The 26,689-nt window shown below is 27.5% G+C and overlaps 11 protein-coding genes across 11 annotated transcripts; 4 read left to right on the top strand and 7 right to left on the bottom strand. All coding sequences in view use genetic code 12, as the record gives it.

The window, feature by feature from the left end:
- Positions 1 to 74: 74 nt before the first annotated feature.
- On the bottom strand, positions 75 to 3,617 carry ZCF20 (Zcf20p; the record flags this gene model as incomplete). Its single annotated transcript, XM_051756906.1, has 1 exon — positions 75 to 3,617. The coding sequence occupies one exon, from the start codon at positions 3,615 to 3,617 to the stop codon at positions 75 to 77; it is 3,543 nt and encodes a 1,180-aa protein (XP_051615232.1).
- A 2,005-nt stretch (positions 3,618 to 5,622) lies between these two features.
- On the top strand, positions 5,623 to 5,943 carry SMD3 (mRNA splicing protein; the record flags this gene model as incomplete). Its single annotated transcript, XM_051756905.1, has 1 exon — positions 5,623 to 5,943. One exon carries the CDS (start codon positions 5,623 to 5,625, stop codon positions 5,941 to 5,943), a length of 321 nt encoding a protein of 106 aa, XP_051615231.1.
- Positions 5,944 to 6,248: 305 nt separating this feature from the next.
- On the bottom strand, positions 6,249 to 7,724 carry GLR1 (glutathione-disulfide reductase; the record flags this gene model as incomplete). Its single annotated transcript, XM_051756904.1, has 1 exon — positions 6,249 to 7,724. The coding sequence occupies one exon, from the start codon at positions 7,722 to 7,724 to the stop codon at positions 6,249 to 6,251; it is 1,476 nt and encodes a 491-aa protein (XP_051615230.1).
- A 572-nt stretch (positions 7,725 to 8,296) lies between these two features.
- Positions 8,297 to 9,445, bottom strand: KGF55_002241 (uncharacterized protein; the record flags this gene model as incomplete). The annotated part of the gene is made up of 1 exon (XM_051756903.1): positions 8,297 to 9,445. The coding sequence occupies one exon, from the start codon at positions 9,443 to 9,445 to the stop codon at positions 8,297 to 8,299; it is 1,149 nt and encodes a 382-aa protein (XP_051615229.1).
- A 908-nt stretch (positions 9,446 to 10,353) lies between these two features.
- KGF55_002240 (40S ribosomal protein uS17) lies at positions 10,354 to 11,115 on the top strand (the record flags this gene model as incomplete). Its single annotated transcript, XM_051756902.1, has 2 exons — positions 10,354 to 10,398; positions 10,693 to 11,115. 2 exons carry the CDS (start codon positions 10,354 to 10,356, stop codon positions 11,113 to 11,115), a joined length of 468 nt encoding a protein of 155 aa, XP_051615228.1.
- Positions 11,116 to 11,212: 97 nt separating this feature from the next.
- KGF55_002239 (SPO1) lies at positions 11,213 to 14,099 on the bottom strand (the record flags this gene model as incomplete). The annotated part of the gene is made up of 3 exons (XM_051756901.1): positions 11,213 to 11,883; positions 12,093 to 13,832; positions 13,895 to 14,099. 3 exons carry the CDS (start codon positions 14,097 to 14,099, stop codon positions 11,213 to 11,215), a joined length of 2,616 nt encoding a protein of 871 aa, XP_051615227.1.
- Positions 14,100 to 17,186: 3,087 nt separating this feature from the next.
- CEF3 (translation elongation factor EF-3) lies at positions 17,187 to 20,339 on the bottom strand (the record flags this gene model as incomplete). Its single annotated transcript, XM_051756900.1, has 1 exon — positions 17,187 to 20,339. One exon carries the CDS (start codon positions 20,337 to 20,339, stop codon positions 17,187 to 17,189), a length of 3,153 nt encoding a protein of 1,050 aa, XP_051615226.1.
- Positions 20,340 to 21,019: 680 nt separating this feature from the next.
- KGF55_002237 (uncharacterized protein) lies at positions 21,020 to 22,513 on the top strand (the record flags this gene model as incomplete). The annotated part of the gene is made up of 1 exon (XM_051756899.1): positions 21,020 to 22,513. The coding sequence occupies one exon, from the start codon at positions 21,020 to 21,022 to the stop codon at positions 22,511 to 22,513; it is 1,494 nt and encodes a 497-aa protein (XP_051615225.1).
- A 9-nt stretch (positions 22,514 to 22,522) lies between these two features.
- Positions 22,523 to 24,349, bottom strand: SPB4 (putative ATP-dependent RNA helicase; the record flags this gene model as incomplete). Its single annotated transcript, XM_051756897.1, has 1 exon — positions 22,523 to 24,349. One exon carries the CDS (start codon positions 24,347 to 24,349, stop codon positions 22,523 to 22,525), a length of 1,827 nt encoding a protein of 608 aa, XP_051615224.1.
- Positions 24,350 to 24,468: 119 nt separating this feature from the next.
- On the top strand, positions 24,469 to 25,453 carry KGF55_002235 (pseudouridine synthase; the record flags this gene model as incomplete). The annotated part of the gene is made up of 2 exons (XM_051756896.1): positions 24,469 to 25,222; positions 25,428 to 25,453. 2 exons carry the CDS (start codon positions 24,469 to 24,471, stop codon positions 25,451 to 25,453), a joined length of 780 nt encoding a protein of 259 aa, XP_051615223.1.
- Positions 25,454 to 25,661: 208 nt separating this feature from the next.
- On the bottom strand, positions 25,662 to 26,375 carry VPS22 (ESCRT-II subunit protein; the record flags this gene model as incomplete). The annotated part of the gene is made up of 1 exon (XM_051756895.1): positions 25,662 to 26,375. The coding sequence occupies one exon, from the start codon at positions 26,373 to 26,375 to the stop codon at positions 25,662 to 25,664; it is 714 nt and encodes a 237-aa protein (XP_051615222.1).
- Positions 26,376 to 26,689: the final 314 nt, after the last annotated feature.

The raw sequence follows: 26,689 nt of genomic DNA, 5'->3' as shown, positions 1-26,689 counted from the left end.
TTCGTTGTTCAAAAGTTGTAGAATTAATTTATCATAACATTTATTCATCTATATCTCTGTCTACTTAAAAAGTTTTATTGAAAGTACCCTTCAATATTATTAATACCCCCAGAAGTATCGAATCCATCATTTGAACCACCATTACTATTTAAATTTTGTCCTATAAAATTTGAATTAAATCCAAAATCTCCATTTATATTATTAAAATGTTCAATAAAATTTTCTTGATTTAAAAAATCAAAATCAAATTCATTAAATTGATTTAATACATCTAAATTATCATCAAAATTCAAATTAATATTAGATGATGATGTTAAGAGTGAATCATTTGTTAAATTATTTGTTGGTTGTGGTTGATTAATTGGGTTCATAATTGGGGGTGTATTCATCACTGTTGCTGAATTCAAATTTTTATTTATACTTTGTAGTGGTTGAGGTGGTAAAATTGGAGGAGTATTAGCATAGCTATTACTTAATGGACTTGGACTATGCGTTTTTGAGTTATAATCTTGATTAAAATTGTTCCCTCGTATACTAGATTCTATATGATTTGGATATAAATTAGGTCTCATCATTGCAGTATGGTCAAAAGGACATTTTTTAACCTTTTTGTGATTTGATGATGATGATGGTGATAATGGACTTTGTGAATGGATTGATCCTTTATGATGATTAAAAGGTTGAAGTGCTGGTGGGAAATTTGATAATTTAATTTCTTCATCATTATTCATTGGAGTAGTTATATGAGATATTGGACATTTTGAATTTTTTGAAATTGATGATACTACAGTGTTTGGAGTATTTTGTGACATAGTAGATGTTGATGACAATGGTAAGTTATTATGCATCACGGGACAAGTCATTTTAGGTAAAGACAGTGGATTCGATGATGACTCTTTCGTAAAGTTGTTGATAAGTCCCTCTGATGACAGTGATTCAGATGATAAAACCGGACAAACAGCAGTAGATGTATTATTTTTAAATTCAGGTAAACTTGCATGAATATTAGCATAACTCAAATCTTTTGTTAAAGTGATATAAAATTTCCATAATTTGGTTAATTTGAATAACCTTTCCTTATTGATTAAAACATTCGTTAAAAATGCAATAATTTCATTGACTTCATTTGTTACATGATTCATAAATTCTATTGGAGTAACTAATCTATTGTTCAACATAACATTTCCGCTAACCTGTTTCAACAAAGAAGGATCTTGTTGTTTATTATCCTCTCTAACTCTTGATATTAAACCAACAACAAATTGAATCAGTCTTGTCAATACTTCAGTGACAATGGAATACATATATTGAGAATGCCTATTAGGGTTTACTTTCAATTGTTTTATCAAAGTTAATAATTTAGTGAAAATTTCTGGAACAACACTACCAATCAATACTTTATCATTAAGTTCTTCACCTTGAAGCATTGAAATATAAGTCATAAAATATGATAAATAATCTAAAATTATTAAAACCTCAAATTTTCTAATTTCAATCAATCTTTGAACTCCAGCATCAGATATCCAAGTTTGACATTGCTTTATCAAAAGTTGTAAATTATGAACAGTTAATTTATTTGTACCTAGATTTAATATTCCTTGATGTAAAGCACATGATATATTTCCAATAAGATAATGAACATGTAACATTACAATTAAATCATTTTCTTCAACTTTTGTTAAATACATTAAATGATATTGTAAAGAATCAACTTGTTCTATTTTTATATACATTCGATGTAATAAACCATCTAAATATTCTGAATGTTTAACAAATGGAACAAAATTTAACATTACTAAATTAGTTAATCTAATAATATTTGTCCAAAGGTAACAAAAATGTAATTTCAAATCTTTTTTTCTTTTTTTATATTGAGATTTTAATTCAACTAATTCAGGATCTTTCCAAATTTCAAGGGGACTATCTAATAAAATATGTAAAAAATTAGTGAATATTGAAGTAAATGAATTTTTAGTATCAGAAATACTTGAACCAGGTTTTTTATAATCATCAATTTCTCTATTTAATAAACTTACAATCACAGCACAATATGAAAGTGATCTATCTTCTTCATTCAGATTTTCTTCATTTTCAAAATTAATTAAAATTTCTTGAACAATATAAAGTAAATTATTTTGTTTAACTCCTAATCCTAATAATGTCATTTCATTTGGAAAAATTTCTTCAAATTGTAAACAAAGATCTTTTTCAATACCTTGTTTAACAATTTCTTTAACTTCTGATAAAGTTTCTTCAATAATAACAGCTAACATACAAAGAAATATCCCTAATGACTTAAGCTTAGACTTGTAATTAGGTTCTTTATTCTGTTGTGGTAGATTCAATTCAACTTCATCATTAAATGTCTTTTTAAAAACTGCTTGAATGTCAAACCTATAAAATGATAATATTTCTCTACTTTCAATCTTTTTATTATAATAATAATCTAATAAAAAATGAATTTGTTGAATGTTTAATTTAGATTCTCCTCTTGGTAAATTTATTAATGAATTCCATAAAGTTAAAATTTTTTGATTTAAACTATCGGTGTATGAAATACGTGATTTCTGGTCAATTTCTGGAGTTGCAGCTGCTGCTTCTGATTTTACAATTTGTGTTGATGGTGATGCTCTGAATGGGCTAGGAGTATTTAAATTTTGTTCTTCTGTCATGAAATTGAAATCACATTCAATTACTGGACATCTGTGCTCTTCGTTTGTCGGTGGTGTAGATGATTCTTTTAGATTCGCTGATGGTTGTAATGAATATGTAAAATCCACTTCGTTTATTTTATAATTTGACTTTTTCGCTTTTTTCTTTGGTCTTTCACATACTTGTTCTAATTCTGATTGTTGTCGTTGTTTATTAATATTATGATTTTGATTTATGTTTTTATCTTTTAGTATATTCATTTTATAAACATGATACATTTTTTGTAAATTTGTAATTTTATACCATAAAGTGGTTAATTGAGGATCAAGTTTTATCAAATTAATCCATGAATAAGTATCAATATAAGTAGACTTATTTGACATATTTGAATTGAAAATAATCTTTAATGAATAATCATTCAACATTTCGATTCTACTACTTAAATATGTACTAGCTAAAGGACTGATTTTGTTTAATATTGTGATAGTAGTACATCCAATGGATGCAATACTTTGTTGCTGATTGATAGGTTCTCTAGGTGATAATTGTTGCAATACAGATAGTTGTCTTTTCAAATCATCTATTTCTTTTCTTTGTGATTGAATAATTTTCTCATTTTCTTGTTTTAATTGTTTATATTCACTTGTTTGTTGTACTTTGATGGTTGTAGTTTGTTGATTTTGATTCATAGGACATTGTTGTGGTGGTTGTGGTTGTTGTTGTGACGCGGAATTATTCTCTTTATTATTGGCATCAGCCCAAGGAGGTAATGTGTATGAACATAAATGTCCTACTGCATATTTCACACAATTACTACATGCTGGTCTTTCTTTCGAACAATATATTTTTCTTTTCGAACATTGTAAACAACTTTTTGGAGTTCTATTCCTTTGTCTTTTTGGTTTTGTGACTGTGCTTTGAGTAGTGGTGGTTGTTATAGTTGTAGATCCATTTGATTGTGACATATCATATAAATTTGTTAAAAGTTACTTGGATAATCCCCTTTTACTTGATCAATGAATAAACATTTGTATGTTTTATTTAACTGGATTTTGTAATTAAGATAGGTAGGGCACTCTTAGTTCAGAATTTGTGGTTGATTGAATGCTCCTAGGTTCCTTTAACAGTTCTCCTCAAAGTGTTATTCTTTTGTAACGGATGTGTTGAGACTTTCTCTTATGAAATATTTGAAATAGTAGTAGTTGATGAAGAAGTAGAAAAGGTGTTGCAAAGTAATCAAACTTCAATATCACTTTTTAAACTTCAAAAGAACTAAATACTGTACAGTAGTTTATAATAAAGAATTTTGTGTTACTTTTCTACTGTACACTAAAAAATCAATTATCATTACATTCAAAATAACATCAAAAATATCATACATATTTGAATAAGTACCTATGATATCATACAATAAATGGAATTTATTACTGTTATCAGGTTAAGACTCGATTTTTGACTAATAAGTTAGTAAAGATGGTTTACTAAAATTATAATTAATAATCAAAAAAAAAAGTACGGGGGTATTGTAATACCTAAGTCCGACTAATGGAAATTTACCCTTTTTTAGAATAATTTAAATTTAAAGTGACAGTAATTAGCTTTTCCATTATATGAGTAGAGTAGGGATGGATTGATGTGAATGTGGATTCTTCCCCGTCTCAAAAAACGAATTTTTGTATGTTCTTTTGCAAAGCAAAGCGTAGGGTCAATGAATTGTAAAATTTTGCGTTTATGTTAATATTGCAACCTACGAGTATTGACAATACTTGGCAAGATGTCTCGATACATTATAAATCTCATAATTTAATGATTGGTTATGTAGAACTTATGTTAGTTTTAGTTGTCTTACACTAAATTATGAATGTACAAAACACTAAATAGATCTAAAAATGATTTTTCCTTTTTCCAATTATTATCTATTTGATCAGTTGACACATATCCATGAGATCTTTGACATATAATTCACAAATTTGTAATTCTTCAAACAATAACGAATCAGTTCTATCGTTAGTACAAAAATTTTCATAAAACACCAGCTTTTCAACATGTATCTACTTGGAGTATAAATATTGTATAAGAAATCGGATATGTTTCGGGAGAAAGAACTCATGCAAGATATAACTCATATTAGTATTTTTTCGTTAAAGTGCTTGATATATTGTAATGGAGTATTTAATTCATTTTACATATAAAAATTTTCGTTTATAAGATCACTCTGTTTGTAACTATAATCCCTTTGTACAATTAAATACGAAAACTTTATCTTTTTTGCATTTACTTACCACTTTCAAGCTTTTTTAGACAAACCTGATAAATCCATCCAATAATGATTATCATTCAACCAGTTGAAAGGCTAGAATTGATGGCTTGACATACTCTTTTAAGAAAATCGTACGTTTGATAGACTAAAAAGTCTAATAAATATCTCGAGATTGAACAAAAGTGTAATGAAAGGTAGATTTGTAATATTGAAATCGACGCGTCCATGATATATTTAGTTGCAGATAGGTTTGACAGCTTTTAAGGCAAATACAGTTAAGTCAAACGCCAAATTCGAGGTCCAAACCAGTTGTTTTCAGGCATGCGAAATGACGTCTAAATTTTTAATCGAACAATTGACTAATCTAATGATACAGTTTTCAAAATCAATACAAAATTGCAACCAATTTTTGATGAAAAATTGAAATTTATGAAACAATGATTTATTGGCAGAAAAATTGATTTTCCTTTAATTTCATTTCTTTATCTTCCTGTAATATTGAAACTGTAATATTACGACTGTATGACAGCATTTTGCTCTGTTTCAACTTCTGTGCATTGAAGTTATTGTCAAAAAAAAAAGTTTGTCTGAAAAACTAAATTAATGTCAAATAAAATATTTGAAACATCAAAACATCTGAATTATCAGATCTTTAAATTTAATAAAGTAATTCGACTTAACCGCTGTAATACGATAATTTCACAACATCAATGTCAGCGTCAATACCGGTCCGACTTCTAAATGAAGCTCAAGGTCATATAATTTCAATAGAATTAATAAATGGAGATACATATAGAGGAAAATTATTAGAAAATGAAGATAATATGAATAGTTCATTATATGATGTTACAATAACTTCTGGAAAAAATAGTTCAATTACTCATATGGATCAAGTTTTTATAAGAGGTAGTATGATTAGATTTATAAGTGTACCGAATATATTAAAAAACGCTCCAATGTTTTTTATGAAACCTGGTGATAAACCAAAACCACCTATTCGAGGGCCACCACCGAAAAGAAGAAAAATGTAAATGAAGAAAGTAAAAGATCGTCTCAAATTCAATATTATAAATTATAGAAAGAAACCTACACTAATGAATGTGAAGCTGACATAGCAAATTCAGGTACCAAGTTGAAGTGATTACGACATCAAACGTTCATTCCTTGTAGCGACATAGAAGTCATCTACAGGAAAAAGCTTCAATTTTACTCAAGTTACGGGAAAGGCAGACTCGCTTAAAGAAAGAAAAGTTGTATGTACTTCATAAAAATCTATATTCAATAACTCATTTCAAGTGTATATATATATATAAGTATCATCAAAATTTTAGAAATTTTAAGTCATTGTTACTAATTCTTCAGCGGAAGTTGGATGTATAGCAACACAATTATCAAAATCTTTTTTAGTTGCACCCATTTTAACAGCAACTCCAAAACCTTGTAAAATTTCAGCACTACCATCACCTACTAAATGTAATCCAACAACTTTTTCTTCTGGTCCAGCACATACAATTCTATAAACAGTTGGTGATTTATCTTTATCATCATCCATCATTGCATAATACATTGCTGTGAATTTTGAATTATATATTTTAATATTATCTTTTCCATATTTTTCAATAGCTTGTTTAGTAGATAATCCAATTGATCCAGCTTCTGGATGTGAAAAAATTGCAGATGGAATATTATTATAATCTAAATGATCATCTTTATATTGTTCACCTCCAAATAATCTATTCGATAATTTTCTACCTGCTGCTATAGCAACTGGAGTTAATTCAACTTTACCAACAACATCACCTAATGAAAAAATTTTCGGATTTGAAGTAACTTGATATTCATTTGCTTCAATTTGTGAACGATCATTTACTTTTACACCAACTTTATCTAATCCAATATCGACTAAAGATTTTCTACCAACTGTCCAAATTAATTCATCAACTTTTAAAATTTCTCCATTACCTAAAGTAACAATTTTTTTATCACCTTCTTTTGTAACTTTAACAACTCCTCCACTTTCTTTTATAATATTTATACCTAATTTATCAATATAATAATCAGTTATAGTATTTTGTATAGTTTCATCAAATGCTCTTAATACTGTATCACCTCTTATAATAAAATCAACTTTTGAACCTAATCCATTAAAAACTCCTGATAATTCAACTCCAATATATCCTGCTCCAACAATTGCAACATCTTTTGGTTGATAATCTAATTCAAAAAATCCATTTGAAGTAATACCTAATTCGGATCCTTCAATTTTAGGTGGTATAATTGCTGTACCACCAGTTGCAATTAAAATCTTATCACCACTAAATATTAATTTTTCATCTTTTTTATATTCTTTATCGGATGGTTCTAAAAATGGTAAATTTTGATCACCAGTTAAAGTAACTTCAACATCACCATTTGAATTTATAAATTTAGCGAATCCAAATATAAAATCTACTTTTTCCTTTTTTAAATTATTTGCATAAATTCCATTTAATCTTGTAACATAATTATCTCTTTTTATTTTGAATTGTGACCATTCAAAATCTCCATATTTAACTTTTTCTTCCTTTTTATCTAATTTATAAGGATATAAATCAGCTTTTTTATGAGCCATATCAGAAGCATACCACATAACTTTTTTGGGTACACAACCAACATTTACACAAGTACCACCTAATTTATTAAAATTTGATTCAATTAATAAAACTTTTGCTCCATATTTTGCTGCTCTTCTTGCTGATGCTACACCACCTGATCCTCCTCCAATAACTAAATAATCGAAATTTTTTAAACTTTGAGTATTTGTTGGTGCCATTTTTGAAGTTGAAGTTGATAAATGTTTATTTATTTGAATTAATCTTTGAGTTGTTGATCTTAAAAGATTATTCATAACTTTTTAAAAAAAGCAAACAGAAAATTAATAAATATAAATGAATATATAATCAATCGATATATTATATATTATTTATAAGTATTAAAAACACTAACGTAAGTATGAATATACTATAACAATCTATCCTTATTAGTATATGTATTGTGGTTATAAATTTTACACTAAATAAATCTTTGATTACTAAATAAATTTCTAGATGCGAATTTTATGGAATTAGAATTAACCTAAATCTTGGATTGCTTTCAAAGAAGAGCAACGTTTTTACTTCAAAGATTATTCCATATAGTCTATCTTGTATATAATTTGAAATCGTTTTCTTCAGCAAAGTAATAGATGTTTTTAAAAAGATGTTTATGGGTGGGTATCTGCAGAATTTAGAAAAAAATAAGAAGCATTTACTTACTCTAAGGAGTATGTTGTGGCATTGCGATCATTACTATCATCACTCATTATACATTACTACTTGCCTATAAAATTTTATCATTCAACAACCTTTATTTCAGTTGACCAATTGGTATTTTCTTCAATAATTGATTAATTTCTTCATCTTCATCATCTTCAAATATTAAGTTTTTTTCAGAATTTTGATTTCTTAATTCTCTAAATTCATCCATTGATGTTTTAAATAAATTATCTTCTTCAATTAAATGTTGAATTTCTTCTCTATCTTCATTAAATACCATTTGTAAATTAAAACTATTACCAATTGATGAAATTTCTGTATTATTTGTTATATATTCATTATTAAGATTATTATGATTACCAAACATTTTTGTTAAAATTTCCTTTTTTTGAGTTACTTGTAATTGTCTTCGTATACTCAAAGAACTTGTTTTCATGAATGATCTTTCTTGTTTTGACATTTCTTTTCTTTTATGTTCTTGAAGAAGTTTTTTTTCATCTTCATGATCAAGATTGGTTTGACTGTTGTTTATTAATAAAGTTAATTCGCCTTTAGTATATCCTGGAATTGAATTGACGGTTTTCTTGAAATATGATTCAAAATCTTCATCATCTTCATCCATTTCTTCATTTTCATCATTTGTACTTAATTCCTCATCACTTGATAACTCGGGAAATATGACAGTTCGAGTATAATATTCCGCATCTTGTATCAATTTTGAATTCTGTTGTTGTTGCTGTTGTTGTTGTTGTTGTGATGGTTGTTGGGTTTGTTGTGATTGAATCGGATTAGGTTGTAAAACTTTATGAGATTGATGTAAATTAAGTAATTTATTTTTAATTAATTGTCCACTTCTTGTTATTCGACTACTATGTTTTTCATCTTTTTCGGTGTTATGATGACGATTGTGACGGTTTTGATGATTATGAGCTAATTGTTTTTGATTTTGAGATAATTGATTTGAACTTTGATGATTTTGTTGTTGTTGCCGCTGTTGATATTTTCTAATATTATTACTTGGTGTACTTAGTATGGATGATGATGAACTTACTGTCCTGTTATATGATAAACTATTTGCAATAGAATCGACCAAATCATTAGATACTATTCTTGATTGTGATTGATTTGTTGATGCAACTTGATGATTTTGTAAATTGCTATGATGATTGAATTTAGGTAAGAAATTATATTTTGAAGATGAAGTTGAATTAGGTACAACGTTACTTGTTGATGTATTCATATAAATAATTGACTGTGATATTCTTTAATCGTGATTCTTCTAACGTGTAATACTATGCTTCTTTTGTTGGCTTGATTATATGATTAGTTCGATGTATAATATTTTTTGATATACCAAATCTGATAACCACAATAATAAGATTTTTAGTTTGTTTGCTTAATTTGGATAAATGATAATAAATAGAGTGCGCATTTTAGGGTGTTTCATTATACGTAATAACGCAATCTATTTTTCCGATTAAACCAGCCTCGTAGAAGTTTAGAAATCTGAATCATCATCAACATCACCTAGAAAGAGTTTTAATTGTTCAAAGTTTCCCCTATTCAAACTCATTTGATCAAAGCTTCAGGTATTTCGACTGTAAAATTTAACACAATTCGAGATAAAACGAGCTTCGCGTCATGAAACAAACTTTGTGGTTTTAATGTACTGAGTTTGTAACATATTGATCACAAAATACTGAAACAAGACAAACCATACGTTTGAATTATTCTCAAGCACTACAGTTGATCAACAGATACGATAGTCGTCAGTCAAATTCGTGAATTACATAACTGAGTGGTCGGTTCAAGTGAGAGTATAGTTCAAAGCTCTACCACACGTTGTGGATTTATCTCAAAAACAGCTCTCGAGCACATGAACCACTTTAACAGCACCATACGTTGTTTCGTGAGCTTACATACATTTAACTCTATTATCAATTGTTGCAGGATAGTCAACTGTAATACAGCTTTGATTTTTTAGGGTTACAACCCTTATAAAAATTATAATTGCTACCACCTGGATTACATAGTTAAGCTTCTTTATAGTAACTTAATATTAAGTATTATCGCATTTTAACTATATTATCAAAATTTTAAATTTTTCAAACAGAAATATCGATTATCATAGAACAACAACAGTATATCATGGCAACCGAATTAACTGTTCAATCAGAAAGAGCTTTCCAAAAGGTTTGTAATAAAATGATAGATTAAGAATTTTCAAGATGATGGAGATATAGGGGATACCCAAGAATATAATATTAAAGCACCACAACTCATATTGAATCATATCGAGTTATCAAAAATAGTTAACATCAGGTGAACTTATGCTCAAAATTTTGAGATATCTCGATAAAGAAAAATGAAGTAACAATAAAGAAACAAATTGGGAACAATCATTTGTCTTGGAAAACGACATATTAGTATCTCCATCAAGTTTGAATTTCTATCAAAAATTGTCCAGAAATACTAACTTTTCATTAGCAACCACATATTTTCACCAACCCAAAAGCTAAAGCCAACAGAAAAACCAAAAGATGGTATAAAGATGTCGGTTTAGGATTCAAAACCCCAAAAGCCGCTATTGAAGGTTCATATATTGATAAAAAATGTCCATTTGTAGGAACTGTATCAATTAGAGGTAAAATTTTAACAGGTACTGTTGTATCAACTAAAATGCATAGAACTATTATTATCAGAAGAGATTATTTACATTATGTTCCAAAATATAATAGATACGAAAAAAGACATAAAAATGTTGCTGCTCATGTTTCACCAGCTTTCAGAGTTCAAGAAGGTGATGTTGTCACAGTTGGTCAATGTAGACCAATTTCAAAAACTATAAGATTCAATGTTTTAAAAGTTGCAGCAACCGCTTCAAAATCAAAAGGTTTTTTCAAATTTTAAGAGTGTTTATAGTTTTTCTTCATCATTTATAAGATCTTTAATGTTACAACAATTTTAAAAGAATTATGATAAAAGATTCGTTCATTACATATTCTATCTAAGCATTTGATGGAGTATCTTTTTTACTTACCGATAATCTACCTTGTCCCCAATCATTTAATACTTGTATAATTTCATTTTTTTTGTGATACTCTTCAAAATCATCACTTCCACCTCTTGAATCAAACGATGAACCAACTAATACATTTGGTACTGTTGATCTACCACTTTTTTCAAATAAATAAGTTTGTAATTCTGCTCCATGTTCATGTAAATCTAATTCAACAATATTTGGTTCGGGTATTATTTCATATTTTTCAAATAATTTTTTAAGATTTTTAGAATATGGACAATAACTTTTTGAAAATATTGTCATTGGTGATAATGATCTTATTTTTATAAGATCAGTTTGTGGATCATATTCTTCTGTTGATTCTGATGTATTTTCTTTATCTGTAACTGGTTTTTTTATTCCTTCTTCACTTTTATCCTTTGATATTTCTTGATTTATGGCATCATCTGTTTTTTCATCATTTTTGGAATCTACTAAATTATTTGATACATCTACTTTATTCTTTTTAGGTTCATTGTTTATTGGTCCATTATTTGATGTAGCATGATGTTTATTTGGAATTTGGTCAGACATTTGTGCATGAACTAGAGAAGCAGCATTAGATCCAGTTCTATGTAATATGAATATTAATACCAACACCAATAAAGTCAACCCAACTATTCTTAAATTTCTAACTCCAGCCATAGTTAGCAATATTTATGATTCAATTAGATAGTGAATAAGTTTAAATTAATCCTTAAATTCAACAGATTTATTTCGCGTGCAATTTTTATGGTTACATTAAATTAAATCGCGACTAAGATTTAGGCAACTACACATAGATCTATCCGAATCATGAATACAATAAATCATTACCTCCTCCAACAATAGGTTTGATAACAGGCTTTACAAAATTTGGGAATATCATATTTGATTCTATCAAAGTCTCTTTTCAAAATGAAGCAATTTAAACAAGTAGCATAAATTGAAGAGTTATGAAAAGTTGCGATTTCAAATCCATTTTCCATCATTTGGTTTACCTCTATTTCATTATAACTTAATTTGAAAGTTGAATAATTTGTTTCATAAAGATAATTTGAATTAGCTTGATACATGATTAAAGGAGGAAGATAATCATAAATTTTTGAATTTTTCGTGTTAAGATCTTCATAATCTAATTCTACATCACATCCTAAAAAAATAGGTTTTTCATTAAGTCTGTGAGTTATTATTTCTTCAGAAGTAGGTATTCTTGGAAATATTGATTTAATTGAACCTGAAGGTGATTTGAAAGTTGGAACTGAAGTACCTGTATGAAACCTTTTCCAAGTTTGTTGCAAAACTGATCCATTCGGATAATTTGAAAATTCACCACTAACGTCATAACTTAAAATCAAGTCAATCCCTCTAGCTTTGCCAATCAAAGGTTGGAAAGGAATATTTTGACCATCATCACCACCATCGACTAAATACAAATCAAGGTTCTCGGCAATTTGATTCTTTCCAAATTTCCAAAATGGATTAGGTGAATATAATGCATGATCAGGATGTTGTTGAGGTGTATTAAATAACTTCCATTCATGATTAAAACCAAAAAGTTTAAGAATGTCTTCTAAAAGTACCATTGTTTCCAGTTGATTTTTTTCAATATAATTGAATAAATATTTAAACATATGATTAAATAATGATGAAGATGTGGCTGTTAGAAATCCAACATTATCAAATCCAGATATACATAATTTAGAATTGTTTACAATTACTTGGCTTGTTCCATTTTTTAATTTCAGACCTAAATATTCTAAATCAACAAATGCATTATCCCATGAACCAAATTCAAATGCATTAAATTCAAATAATTGACTATCTAAACTTGATAATTTGACTAATGGATCAGTTATATTGTCAATTGGATTTTTTGCAATTGTTCCTATGATTGGAAATGGTTGATCATGATTTATAAATGAATCCAATTGTTTTGTACCAGCTGTTATAGTTGTACCTGGAGTTCGTGCAGTTGATGTAAATAATTTTCGAGCTAATGCTCTACCCCAATAATCAGTTAAACTAACATGAAATCCTGCTTTTCGTTTATCTCTAACTTCAATAAGTAATTCTTTATAAAATTTTATATATTCCAAAAATGATCCTTCTGATGAATCAAATATTCTTTGAAACCATGTTATTGATTCATTAGGCAATTGGAAAATATTCCTTTTTGTTATTTTCTTTTCCAATTGTTCTTTATCAACATCTGAAATTCCCTTTAAAAGGCTTTGTTTTAAGTCCCATTCTCCTAACATCGTGGTGATTGGTTTCCAATCATTTATAAATTGAGACATAACTAACCAAGCTCCACCACTAATTCCTGCAAAATAACTAGTTGATTGTAAAATGCCTCTCAATTTATTACACTTTGTTAATTCACGTTCATCAAAACTTGATAAAATCCCAGCCCCAGTCAACATTGATCTATAACCACCACCAGATAAAGCAATTGCCAATTTAATTGGTTTAGTTTTATTTATCCAAAATTTTTCAACATCAAAATTGGGGATTTTATTTTTATAAAATAAAGATTTTAAAACTGCTTCTGTTTTCACATTACGATTTAATATATATTGATTTTCTTTTTCTGAAATAGTCTATTGAAATTAGTAACTAGTTTTTGATGAATATTTTTCATTAAACGTACTTCATTAGCATGTCTCACTATTTGATGATTAGGACAATTGACTGAGTATGGAGCATAAGATAAATTCCATTTGGGTTTTACATTGAAATCACTGAAATTTTTATTTAATAATAAGCTTGGTATTTTCAAATTCTTATTGAAGAATAGAACTTGTGAAAGAATCGTAGTCACTAAAGCAACGAAAGTAAGGTAAATTTTCATTTAATATCAGAAGCTATTTGATTTCCGCTACTTACCTTTTTTTTGGTTGCAAAAAATACGCTCCACCATTATACTGCATATCAAAATTTAGGTCGTTAATCATAATTAATAACAACTTGCATCTGCATTATAAACTAGAAGCTCATAAAAGTTCTAATACCTAACGAGCTGCTATATATACCAGGATAATTCCAAATTTGACAATTTACTGTGTATCAAAATAAAGTTTTGTGTTTTGTGTAAGTGTTTCAGGTTCTAATCCATTTATTACAGGTAACAAGAATAGAAAAAGTATCACCATTCGATAGAATAAAAAGCGACAGGTTCTTATTTCTTTTCATAACTGTCATTTTAGTGTGACAGTAATATGAATGTTGTATTCTACGTAAAGAATAGAAAATATTCTACAATTGTATAGACGATATAAAAGGAAATAACATTTATTAAATACTATAAAATAAGGGTGAAGGAGATGATAATGAAGATCTAAAAATCTTCATCATCTTCAGAGACGTAAGCATCTCCTAATTCATATGACGTATGAGTTATGTTTTAAGTGGATTATTACACACCAACTGATGATCCACAATAAGGAAGAAAATCTAAATAGATAATAAAGCTGCAGTTTGAAGGTGATTTATAAAAACCTCATCTATACGACTGTAATGATGACGGTATGATCCCAAACCTGGTAGACTTCTTAATTCATAGTTTTAATGATGTTGATAATGAACTAATCGAAAATCAATTTTCTTCCTGTATTATATCTTATTTGCTTTGCGATTTCTTAAAACAAATTCTTGAGCTTGCAAAATTATTAGGTGTTTATTATATTGTTTTTCCATTGAAGCTTGTGGGTCTAATATGTTATGAGGAACTAATGCGTTATGAAATTTTGTAGCAAAATCAATCCGAACTATTTGGTACCGGTCCACAGGGTTTCCTTGTTATAATTTTTTGATCAACGTGTCCAGCTTTTAGTATATAATCTGAAATTGCGTCGAAAGTGTCATTTTTATGCTTTATGAACAAAATATAACTCAACTTCATTTTCTTTAAAAAAATCTTGCGAAGAATAAATGGTAAAGCTCATTTCGTTATCATATATAGTTTCAACAGGCAATCCATGTAATCAAAAAATCTCTTTCAAAATACAACTTTTGCAGAAATTTCGAATAAAGCAAGCCCTCGTCGTAACCCTATCAACAATAGCTAAAATACAATCTCAATCCTTCTTTTCTGGGAATCCTCTAATAAAATCCATCGAAGTCAGTGTCCATCTGGTACGAGGTGTTGGTAATGGTTAAAGTAATTCATAGTTTGAATGAAATCTTGATTTTGTAGCTCTACAAATATTAAAATGTCTAACAAATCATTTAATTGATCTAAACAAATTGGGATGTAATAAAATTTAAAAATTTCTATAATGTGAGACTTCCACTCTCGGAGGAAGGTTGTAGTTGATGAATAATGGATGTTGATTATTTTGTAATGTAGTTCGACGGAATTGTAATTCTTTAAATTGGATCAGCTCTATAATCAAATCCTTGAAAGTATAAATTACCGTTTCTATTTGAAAGTAAAACATCCATATGAACAATCGTGTGGACGTGTTACTTTCAGATACTGTTTACATTCAAGTATATTTTCACCCAATGGATGAGTTTTAATTTGCATTGTAGTTGTGTTCGAAATTGTAAGATCTTCGAAAATTTTCGGCGTCATAATCTGGATCTGATTTACCCGATGCTAAAAATTTTCTAGATATTGCATCAGCGTTGTTACTGTTTCCTTTGATGCAACTAATTTGATGCAACCAATCGTAATTTCAAATTCTGATAACATGTCAATCGACCAAGATAACCTTGATAATGGAGGTTTTTTATTATTGATCAAATTTTGTAAAGATTTATACTCACTTTTGATAACAATGATTAATCCAAGTAAGAAATGCCAAAATCTAGTCAAAGTTTGTGTGATTGCTAAAAATTCTTTTTCACGAATGCTGTAATAAGTTGTTTACCCAAAGCTTTCGAATAAACCAACAGTACCTTTGATCTTTGAACTTTTCTTATCTAAACTTTCAATAACAATACTATGTGCATATCACTTGCATCAATTGAAATGATATGAGCTCCATTTGTTTCTCGTGGCATTAATATTGATGATGACGTTAAATCTAACTCTAATTGATCAAATGCTTCTGTTGATTTGAGTCTAATTTATCTAAGTTTCGTTAACATTACTAATCCAGCATTAGCTAAAAGTTTTTACGAATCTTTTATAATTAGACTAAAGTCATAAAGTCAACAAACAGTTAATTCTTCCACGTGTAAGTAGAAAAACCCAAGCTATAACTGATTTAATTGTATTAATTGCTGTATCAATACTAATTGCACTAATTTTAAAACCTGAAAATGTTGTACTTCTCTCGAAATATTCGCCTTTTTTCTGTTTTGCAACTAAGTTATGTTTATATAAGTTTTTAAGCTACTAAATTTGAATGCTCCATGTGTTGCATTTCTGATCTTGACTAATTAATATACCATCTAAATAAACAACAAGTTTACGAATAAAATCATAAGAGATCATATTCATTATCCCTTGAAAAGTAGCTGGGGCATCACCAAAACTAAATGGCATAGCTGTAAATGGCAAAACTGACGACAAATTTTGACCATAAGAAAAACTAAGACTTGAATATTTACCTAATTTTGAAGACATATAGTCGGATGAAATATCGAATACATCTTATTCTGAGATTGATACGTATAACATTTGAAATTTTACTATACAACAAAATAAGGTTTTGTGTACGTTTCAGATTTTAAATTATAACAGGTCACAAAAATCTGAAACAAATAAATTATTACAGGTAACAAGCATAGAAAAGTATCACCATTCGATTGAATAAGAAGTTGTCGCTTCTTATTTCTTTTCAAAACTGTCATTTTAGTGTGACAGTAATATGAATGTTGTATTCTACGTAAAGAATAGAAAATATTCTACAATTGTATAGACGATATAAAAGGAAATAACATTTATTAAATACTATAAAATAAGGGTGAAGGAGATGATAATGAAGATCTAAAAATCTTCATCATCTTCAGAGACGTAGGCATCTCCTAACTCTTTCTTTTTCTTCATCCTCTCTTTCTTCTTTTTACGCAACTCGGCGGAAGAAAGTTTGGATTTTTTCTTAGCAGCAGCAATTTTATTACCCATAGCATCGAATTTATCTTCTTCATCTTCTTTCTTTTCTAATCTTGGACCAGAACCTTGACCTTGGACCCAATTATGACCAGATGGAGTCATTCTACCATCAAGAACTGCCCAAACTTCTTCAGTTAAATCTTTAGTGAATTCTGCTGAATGAGTAATGATAACAATACCACCTTCGAATGATTTTAATGCTTTTGATAATGCTCCCAATGAATCTCTATCTAAATAATTGGTTGGTTCATCTAAAACAATTAAATGTGGTCTTTGCCAAGTACATGCTGCTAAAACTAATTTAACTTTTTGACCACCTGATAATCCTCTAATTCTTGAATGTGATACTAATTCTGCTTCTAATCCCAACATGGCACAATGTTCTTCAATTTCTTTTCTTGTTAATGGTCTAAATTGTCCTGATGCTAAAGCTTCTTTCATATCAACTTCAGCAACTAATTTAGCATGAGTTTCCATTAATTCACCTCTTGGTAACCAAGTATTATCAACAGACATCATTGGTACCCATCTTTCATTTTTCATACCAATATTTTCACCTAATAACCATGAAATTTCATATTCATAAGAATTTTTGAATTTTCTTCTTGCATGAATACCTTGAACTCTTCTTGGAGTACCTTCAACTTTAAAGATTTTATTCATATTTTGTTCATCTTCTTCATTAATTTGTCTTGAAGCTCTATCCATAGTTTCTCTATCTTCACCAGTTTGAAATCTCCATTGAATATATTCTGAAGGAGTTTTATCTAAATGATTATCAATATGAGCAAAAGCATGTTGTTTAATATAAGCTATTCTACAATTTTCATGTACATAAACTTCACCAATAGTTGGTAATAATTCACCAGTTAAAACATTGATCAAAGTTGATTTACCAGCACCATTTGGACCAATGACGGCGATTCTTGAAGATAATGAACATTGGAAATTAATATCTTGAATTTGTGGTTTAGAAGTACCTGGATATTGGAAAGTCATATTTGAAACTTTAACAATAGCTTTTTGTTTAGTTTTAACACCTTCTAAAAATCCTGGTTCTGGGAATCTAAATTCTAAATCTGAAGCTCCTAATTCATAATATGATTGAGCTGATGGACATTTTTTAACAAATTCTGATAAATTACCTTTATATTTTCTTAATTTAAAACCTTCATAATGAATAATATATTGACAAACTTTATCTAAAAATCCTGAATCATGAGAAACAATAATTGAAGTAATACCACAAGTTTGTAAATAATTAACTAACCAAGCAACATTAACAGTATCTAAATGATTAGTTGGTTCATCTAATAATAAAATATCAGCATTTTTCAAAACAGCTCTTGCTAAAGCTAATTTCATTTTCCAACCACCAGATAATGATTGAATTGGCATTTTAATCATATCTTCTGAAAAACCGAATTCTCTTAATTTATCTTCAACAACTTCTTTAGTTAAACCAACTTCACCATCTTGAATAACAAATTCAGTAACAGTAGTATCAGCATGAGTTCCATCAATATCATGTTCAACATAAACAGTTTTACATTCTTCTTGACTTGGGAAACCTTCAACTTGACCATTAGCAATAGCTCTCATTAAAGTAGATTTACCAGCACCATTTGGACCACATAAACCATATCTTCTATTTCTTTTTAATCTAAATTGAGTTTTATTTAATAAGATTTTAGCACCATAAGCTAATGAAAATTCACAATTACATAAATCTTCTCCTTCATCTTCTTCATCTTCAAATGAAGGTGGTTGAGGAATATTATCAATTGCTCTTTTTCTATATTCTTCAATAATTTCTTTAGCTTCTTTTTCATGTAAAAAGATAGTAGCAAATGGTAAAACATTTTGTAACCAAGCTTCTGGTTGAATTTCTCTTTCATCAACTAAATCACCAGCAATTGAAGCAATATAACTTAAAGCTGCATCAAATCTTTTAGCAATTTTTTTATCAGCTAATAAGGTATTTAATTCACCTAAAGTAACTTCAATATCACCAGCAGTTGAAATTTCTGGTAATTTATCACCTTCACCAACAGCACCAACTCTTCTTAAAGTATTTAAAGCTCTATTTGTAACTTCTCTTGCTTCTGGATCAGCCATATTTGCGAAATTTTGTTTTAAAGCTGGTAATAATTTATCTAAAAATGGTGCAACAACTTGTGGATCATCAACTAATTTACACATATTATCAACAATAACAGCAGCTTTACGTTTAATAGCAGTATCTCTTTCAGCTAAACCTCTTGATAATAATGGAGCCATAATAGATAAAGTAGCCATAGTAACTTCTGAAACAAAAGTAGTAGCACCTAATAAATGAACAGTTTCTGGAACTTCAGTTGGTTTAGCAATACATTCAATTAATTTTGGAATAAATTTTTCAATATCTTTATTATCAATAGTTTCAGTTGATTTAGTCATAGTAGCAGTAGCAGCTTCTTTAACTTCTTTTTTAGTATCCCACATAGTTTCAGATAATACTGGAATTAATTCAGGCATTCTTAAAGCAATTTGAGCTTTAGCAGTATCAACTAATTGAGATATAGCAGCTAATATAGCAACTTTTTCAGTCCATTTATTTGTTGATTGTAAATTATTAATTAATTTTGGTAAAATTGATTTAACAGCAGTTGGAGTAATAGCAGTTGCAATAGCTAATAAAGCTTCAGAAGCTTTTTGTTGAACATCTTTATTTTTATCTCCAGATTTAGTGGCAACTTCATCAACTAAATCAACAACATATGGTTCAACAGATGGTGATAAACCATTTTGAGAAGCAATATGTTTATAAGCATCTAAAGCAGCAATTGAAACTTTAGCATCTTTTGATTTAATTTGAGTTTTTAAATCTTTAAAAAATTCAACTGGTACATCATGTTCAACAATTGATGAATTTAAAAATGTTGAAATATTTGTAGCAGCTTCATCTTTATTATCAGCAACTTGTAATTTGCTTAATAATTCAGATAATACTTCTGTAGAGTATTTTGATTCTTTAGAAGCAGACATGATCTATCTCTTTATCTGAAAAGTTGATGATTAAAAAGAAGAAAGAAAAGATTAAAAAAAAGAGTTTCTTTAAAAAAAAAATTTTTCATATATTAATTTAATGTATGAGAGTAACAAAATTTTAATTTGCATCTCTCTTTAACTACTACCAACTAATCACGTACTAAATAAAATAAATTACTACCACTTAAAAGGAACTAAAGATAAACTTATGAAACTTCTTATTAAAAATTTTTCAATATCCGTAGTACAAAGTCATTAAAAGAAATTAAATATTTTATTAGGTTATTTAAGAATTTATACATTTAGCAGCAGAGCTAAAACTGGTAGCAATTTTAACTGTTGTTTTGATGTAATTCTTGACACGTTCAAGATCTGATTAATGTCATGTGATGTTACACGTGAGCTGTCAAAAAAATCATGTGATGCAAAACGTGACTAAAATTTTCATGTGACTCAAATTGTAATTCATGTGACACGTCACGTGCAAATATGATTTAAAAGTTACTCAAAATTGTTTCAGATAATTTTACAACACTTAACAAAACTTTAATTATTATAAGACACAGTAAATTATTATATAACTCAACACTAACACTATTGAAACTTATTAATAGTCTATATAAATTATGTTTCATAAAATTTAATATATCTTCATTTTCTTACAACCAACTTAAAAAATGATTGATAAAGAAGCAAAATATGATAGACAATTAAGATTATGGGAAACTATAGGACAACTGAAATTAGAAAATAGTCATATATGTTTAATTAATGCTACTTCAACTGGTTCTGAAATTTTAAAAAATTTAATATTACCAGAAATTGGAGAATTTACAATAATTGATAATAGAAATATTACAAAAGAAATAAGTTCATCAAATTTTTTTATAAGAAATAATGATATTGGTAAAAATGTTGCATTATGTGTTACAAAGAATTTAAATGAATTAAATTCAGATGTAAAAGGATATCTGATTAATGAATCAATTGATTCTCTACTTGAAAAATCTGAATTTTGGAATCAATTTAATTGTGTTATTATAAGTGATTATATCCCTAATTTACAACAATTAATAAATTTATTATGGTCAAAACAAATACCAATATTAATAGTAAATACTATTGGATTTTATGCATCATTAAATTTATTATCTAATGAAACTACAGTAATTGAAACTCATGATCCTTCAAGATTATATGATTTAAGAATTGATCAACCATGGGAAGAACTTCAAGAATTTTCAGATTCTTTTGATTTAGAAAAAATGGATGATCAAGAACATAGTCATATTCCATATATAGTAATATTCATTAAAGCATTACAATATTGGAAAAAAACTTATGGAAAAAATCCATCAACATATAATGAAAAAAAATTGTTTAAATCATATATTGAATCATTATCAAGAAATATAAATTTAGAAACTAATTTTATTGAAGCTTTACAATCATGTCATAGAGCTTTTCAAAAAACAGAAATTCCAGAAAGTATTAAAAATTTGATAACCAATAATAATGTAAATAAAGATTCAACAATATTTTGGATATATATAGCAGCACTTTCCAAATTTATTGAAAAATATAATGTATTACCATTACCTGGAAATTTACCAGATATGGCATCAAATTCAGAAAATTACACCAAACTTTCAAAAATTTATAAATCAAAAGCTGAAAAAGATCAAGAATTATTTACAAATGAAGTTTATGAAATTTGTAAAGAAATTGGGAAATCAACTGAATTTATAAATAAAGAATCTATAAAAAGTTTTTGTAAAAATACTCAATTATTATTTGTTACAATTGGATCAAAAGATTTAATTAATTCAAAATTGATCAACCAGTCTAATAATGAATTTATTTCAATTTATTTATCTATATTAACATTTAATTCATATATTGATAAATATAACGAAAAACCAAATATAACAGATCTTGAAAAATTTATTGAATTATTTAAAGAATTATCATCAGAAATTTCAGAATCAACCCTCAACATAATAAAAGAAATTTTAAATCATAATACAAGAGATTATCATAATATAAGTTCATTTATGGGAGGAATTGTAAGTCAAGAAATTTTAAAATTAACAACTGCTCAATATATTCCATTAGATAATTTATTTATATTTGATGGTATAAAATCAAGTAGTGAAAGATTTAAAATTTGAAAATAAGGTCTATAAATCATCAAATGAACCTTGAACTGTAGAAATTTTCTGCTTTTTCTTTTGTCGTATCATATCTTTCCAATCTTTTTGAGTTTCTTCTTGATTTAATTCTTCATTTTCAATTTGTTTTTCTATAGCTTCTCTTTTTCTTTTTAATTTTTCTTTTCTATCATGTTTTGATTCTTTATGTTCTGTTTTACTTGACCATGCTTCATTTTTTATCTTTAGCTCTTTTCGTTTTTTAGCATTATCAATTTTTAGCTGTTTTTCATTTTCTAAATTTTCTAATCTTGATTTTTCTTGTAATTTATCTGAATAAGCATATGTATCCATATCAATAACATCACCCAACCAACCATCAATTGGTAAATTTTTTATATATTTTGATTCTGGCATTTTTGGTAATCTTAATAATCCATACATTTTAGCTATACCTAAATAATCTAAAGTAGCTAATCTAAAAATTGAACTTGCAATATGTTTTGAATAATATCTTATAAATCCAACATAAGATTTTATAGCTAATTCATGTCTTGATCTATCTTCAAGCATATATTTTCTAATCTTTTTTGGGAGGTTATCAAATTTTAAAACTGGTGATTTTAATTCAGTCATAAAAATATTTTTAACTTCCATAAATCCAATATAATCTTCTTCTTGAGTTTGATTATTTAAAAATACTATTGCTCTACCAACTTTATTTGCTCTACCTGTTCTACCACATCTATGTAAAAATACATTAGGATCAGTTGGTGGATCAATTTGTAAAACTAAATCAACATCAGGTACATCTATTCCTCTTGCTGCAACATCTGTAGTCATTAATACATATTTTGTGTTTACGTCATTACCAAGAATAAATTTTTCTAAAGTTTTTAATCTTGATTTTGTTGTTAATTGTCCATGTAATGAAAAAAATTGTAAATTGGAATCTCCAACAATGTAATTAAAAATTTGATAAAAATGTTTAACAGAAGTACAGGTTGGAAAATAAACAATAACCTTTTTAAATTCATATTCTTTTAATATAGTTAATAAAGTTCGTATTTTCTCACTTGGTTCAACAAACATATAAGATAAAGTCAAAGAACTTGGAGCATTTTGTTGCTCACCCAAGAAATTTTTTGTGTTTACTTTTATCTTTACTGGATTATTCATACCAGTTCTAAAAATTGTATCACCTGCAGAAGAAATAGTTGCAGAAAATAATCCAGTTCTTCTTTGTTTTGGTAAATTTTTTAATATTCTTATAACATCAGTTTCAAATGAAAAATCTAATAATTTATCTGCTTCATCTAATATTACAATTTCTAATGATGAAAATTTTGGAATGGGGGATGACATAAAATCAAGTATTCTTCCAGGTGTTGCAATTAATATTTGTGGTTGATTTTCTTGAAATTTATCTAAATCTTCACGAACATTCCCTAGTGAACCAACCAATAATTGTGTTCTTATAATTGGTTCTTCATCATCATCTTGTGGTGAATACACCAAAATTTGATCAAATACCATTTGAATTTGTTTAGCTAATTCTCTAGTTGGTGATAATATAACTGCTAAAACATGATTTCTCTTTATTGGTTCATATTCATCATCTTCAGCATATAATCTTTTTGATATTTTCTCCAAAACTGGTATAACAAATGCTAATGTTTTTCCAGATCCTGTTACTGCTTCAACTATAACATCTTTATTTCCAGTTAATAATGGTATTGTTGAAGCTTGAACTGGTGTCATTGTAGGATGACCCAACAGTTGTATTGCTTGTGTTAACCATGGAAATAGTTCACATCTTAAATTACTCCATGATAATGATTCTGTTGATGATTTCATTATAAAGTTAAGATGAGAGTGGTTGAAATTTTGTGTTGCAAAAATGAATTATTTGATTTTGTTTCAATCAGTTAATGATAACCAGATTTAAATGGTTTATGAAACGTTCATATAGCAAGATGACAAAACCAGTAGATTATTCTACTTGGACTAAAGAACAACTAATAGAAAAATTAAATAAACTAGAGAACCTACCTGAAAAAGAACTCACAACCAAAAACAAACCATCAAAAGAATTCAATTGGGACAAGTACAATTTCAGATTTGTTGCATTAAAATTTGCATATTTAGGTTGGAATTATAATGGATTAGCATTTCAATATGAACCAACACCATTACCAACAATTGAAGAAACTTTGTTGCGTTGTTTATCAAAAATTAAATTAATTAAAGAACCAATATTAGAAACAGAATTTTCAAGATGTGGTAGAACAGATAAGGGCGTTAGTGCAATGAATCAAGTTATATCAATGAAATTAAGATCAAATTTAACTATAGAAGAACAACAAGATCCCATAAATGATGATAAAGAAATTGATTATTTAACTGTTATAAATGCTAATTTACCACCAGATATAAAAATTCATTCAATATGTCTTCGACCTCCTCCAAATTTTGATGCAAGATTTAGTTGTAAAAATAGACATTATAAATATCTTTTTCGATCTAAAGATTTAAATATACAAGCAATGCAAGAAGCAGCTTCATATTATGAAGGAGAACATGATTTTAGAAATTTTTGTAAATTAGATGGTTCAAAACAAATTACAAATTTTAATCGTTTTATATATAGTTCAAAAATCAAAAATTTAAAAGATGATTTATATTATTTTGATTTAATTGGAACTGCATTTTTATGGCATCAAGTTAGATGTATGATTGCAATACTATTTTTAGTCGGTAAAAACCTAGAAAAACCAGAAATTATAAAAGAATTAATGGATATTTCAATTTACCCGACTAAACCACAATATGAAATGGCTAATGATATACCTTTAGTTTTATATAATTGTGAATTTCCCCCGATGGAATGGAAAAGTTTTAATAATCAATATAAATTTAAAAAAATTATGAATAGTTTTATTGGAATGGAATATGACCTAGGTGTTAAATCACAATTACTGGAAATGATGGAAAATTTAATATTTAATGACATACAAGTAGATCTGAATAATATGATACCTTTAGGTGATGGGATTGGAAGAGCGTTTACACAATATCAACCATTATCAAAACGTGAAAGAACTGATGATTATCAAATTATAAATGCAAGATGGATGGAAAGAAAGAACAAGAAAAAAAATCCCTCCAGTTAATAAGATATCCAAGAAGGTTCCCAATATTGCCATTCTTCACCTCCTTGAGAATCAACCCATAATAAACCATTCATAATCATTTCATCAATAACATTTTTACATCTTAGCAGATCCCAACCAAAATTATCTCTTATTAATCTATGAGTAACATATCCACCCATAAATCCACATAATTCATAAATTTTAATTTGATCATTTGATAAATTATCAATTGAAGAAAATTTTAACCATTTTATATTATTTATTATAATAATTTCATAATTATTACCCATTGATTTTAATTTGGCGATTGCTTTTTCAATATCATTTATTTCTATTTGAATTTTTAATTCAGATTCAGATAAACTTGTCTTTTTTAAAATTGATTGTAATTCATTTAAATTTATAAATCCTCCATTTAAATCTCTTGTTTCTTGACATATTTCAACAATTTTAACAGATAATCCAATAATGAAATTTGAATCATTTTTATTGCTGTGGTTACTATTTGCAAATATCAATAAATCCAAAGGATCCATTCCAATCAGTTGACTTAATTCATTAAATTTACTTCTAAATTCTGGATTTGTTTTAATTTCTTCACCATGATCATTTATAAAATTAATTAATACTGATTTTAAAATCTGTAATTGTGTAGATAATTCATCTGAATGTTTTTGATTTAATTTTTGTCCTAATTGTAAATAAGCATCTCTATCTGAATGATTCATTAATTGGTGGTGGTGGTGGTGGTGGTGATGATCTGGAGATATTATATATCGATCGGAATTAAAATAAAATAGAGGGGTTATTCAAATGGAATTATTTTTTACACCGTGCTACATTTCAAATCTAAATTTCACAAGATTTAAAGAACATTCTGAACTAAAAACATTCTACTTTAACATAAGCTTTTTCATAATAAACAATTGGATCTAGTTGTAAACTTTAATTCAGCCTGTCAAAAGAACTTTCAGTAAGCACTACAGAACATAAGAAACGCAAACATTAAACTATCTTTCATTTTTCATTACCCCAACTTTCA

This window comes from Candida pseudojiufengensis, assembly GCF_024610245.1.
Source record: "Candida pseudojiufengensis strain CBS 10847 chromosome Unknown scaffold7, whole genome shotgun sequence".
Lineage (NCBI taxonomy): Eukaryota > Fungi > Ascomycota > Pichiomycetes > Serinales > Debaryomycetaceae > Lodderomyces > Lodderomyces pseudojiufengensis.
The sequence above is the reverse complement of the archived record's forward strand: the minus strand, read 5'-3'. Positions and strand labels throughout refer to the sequence as shown.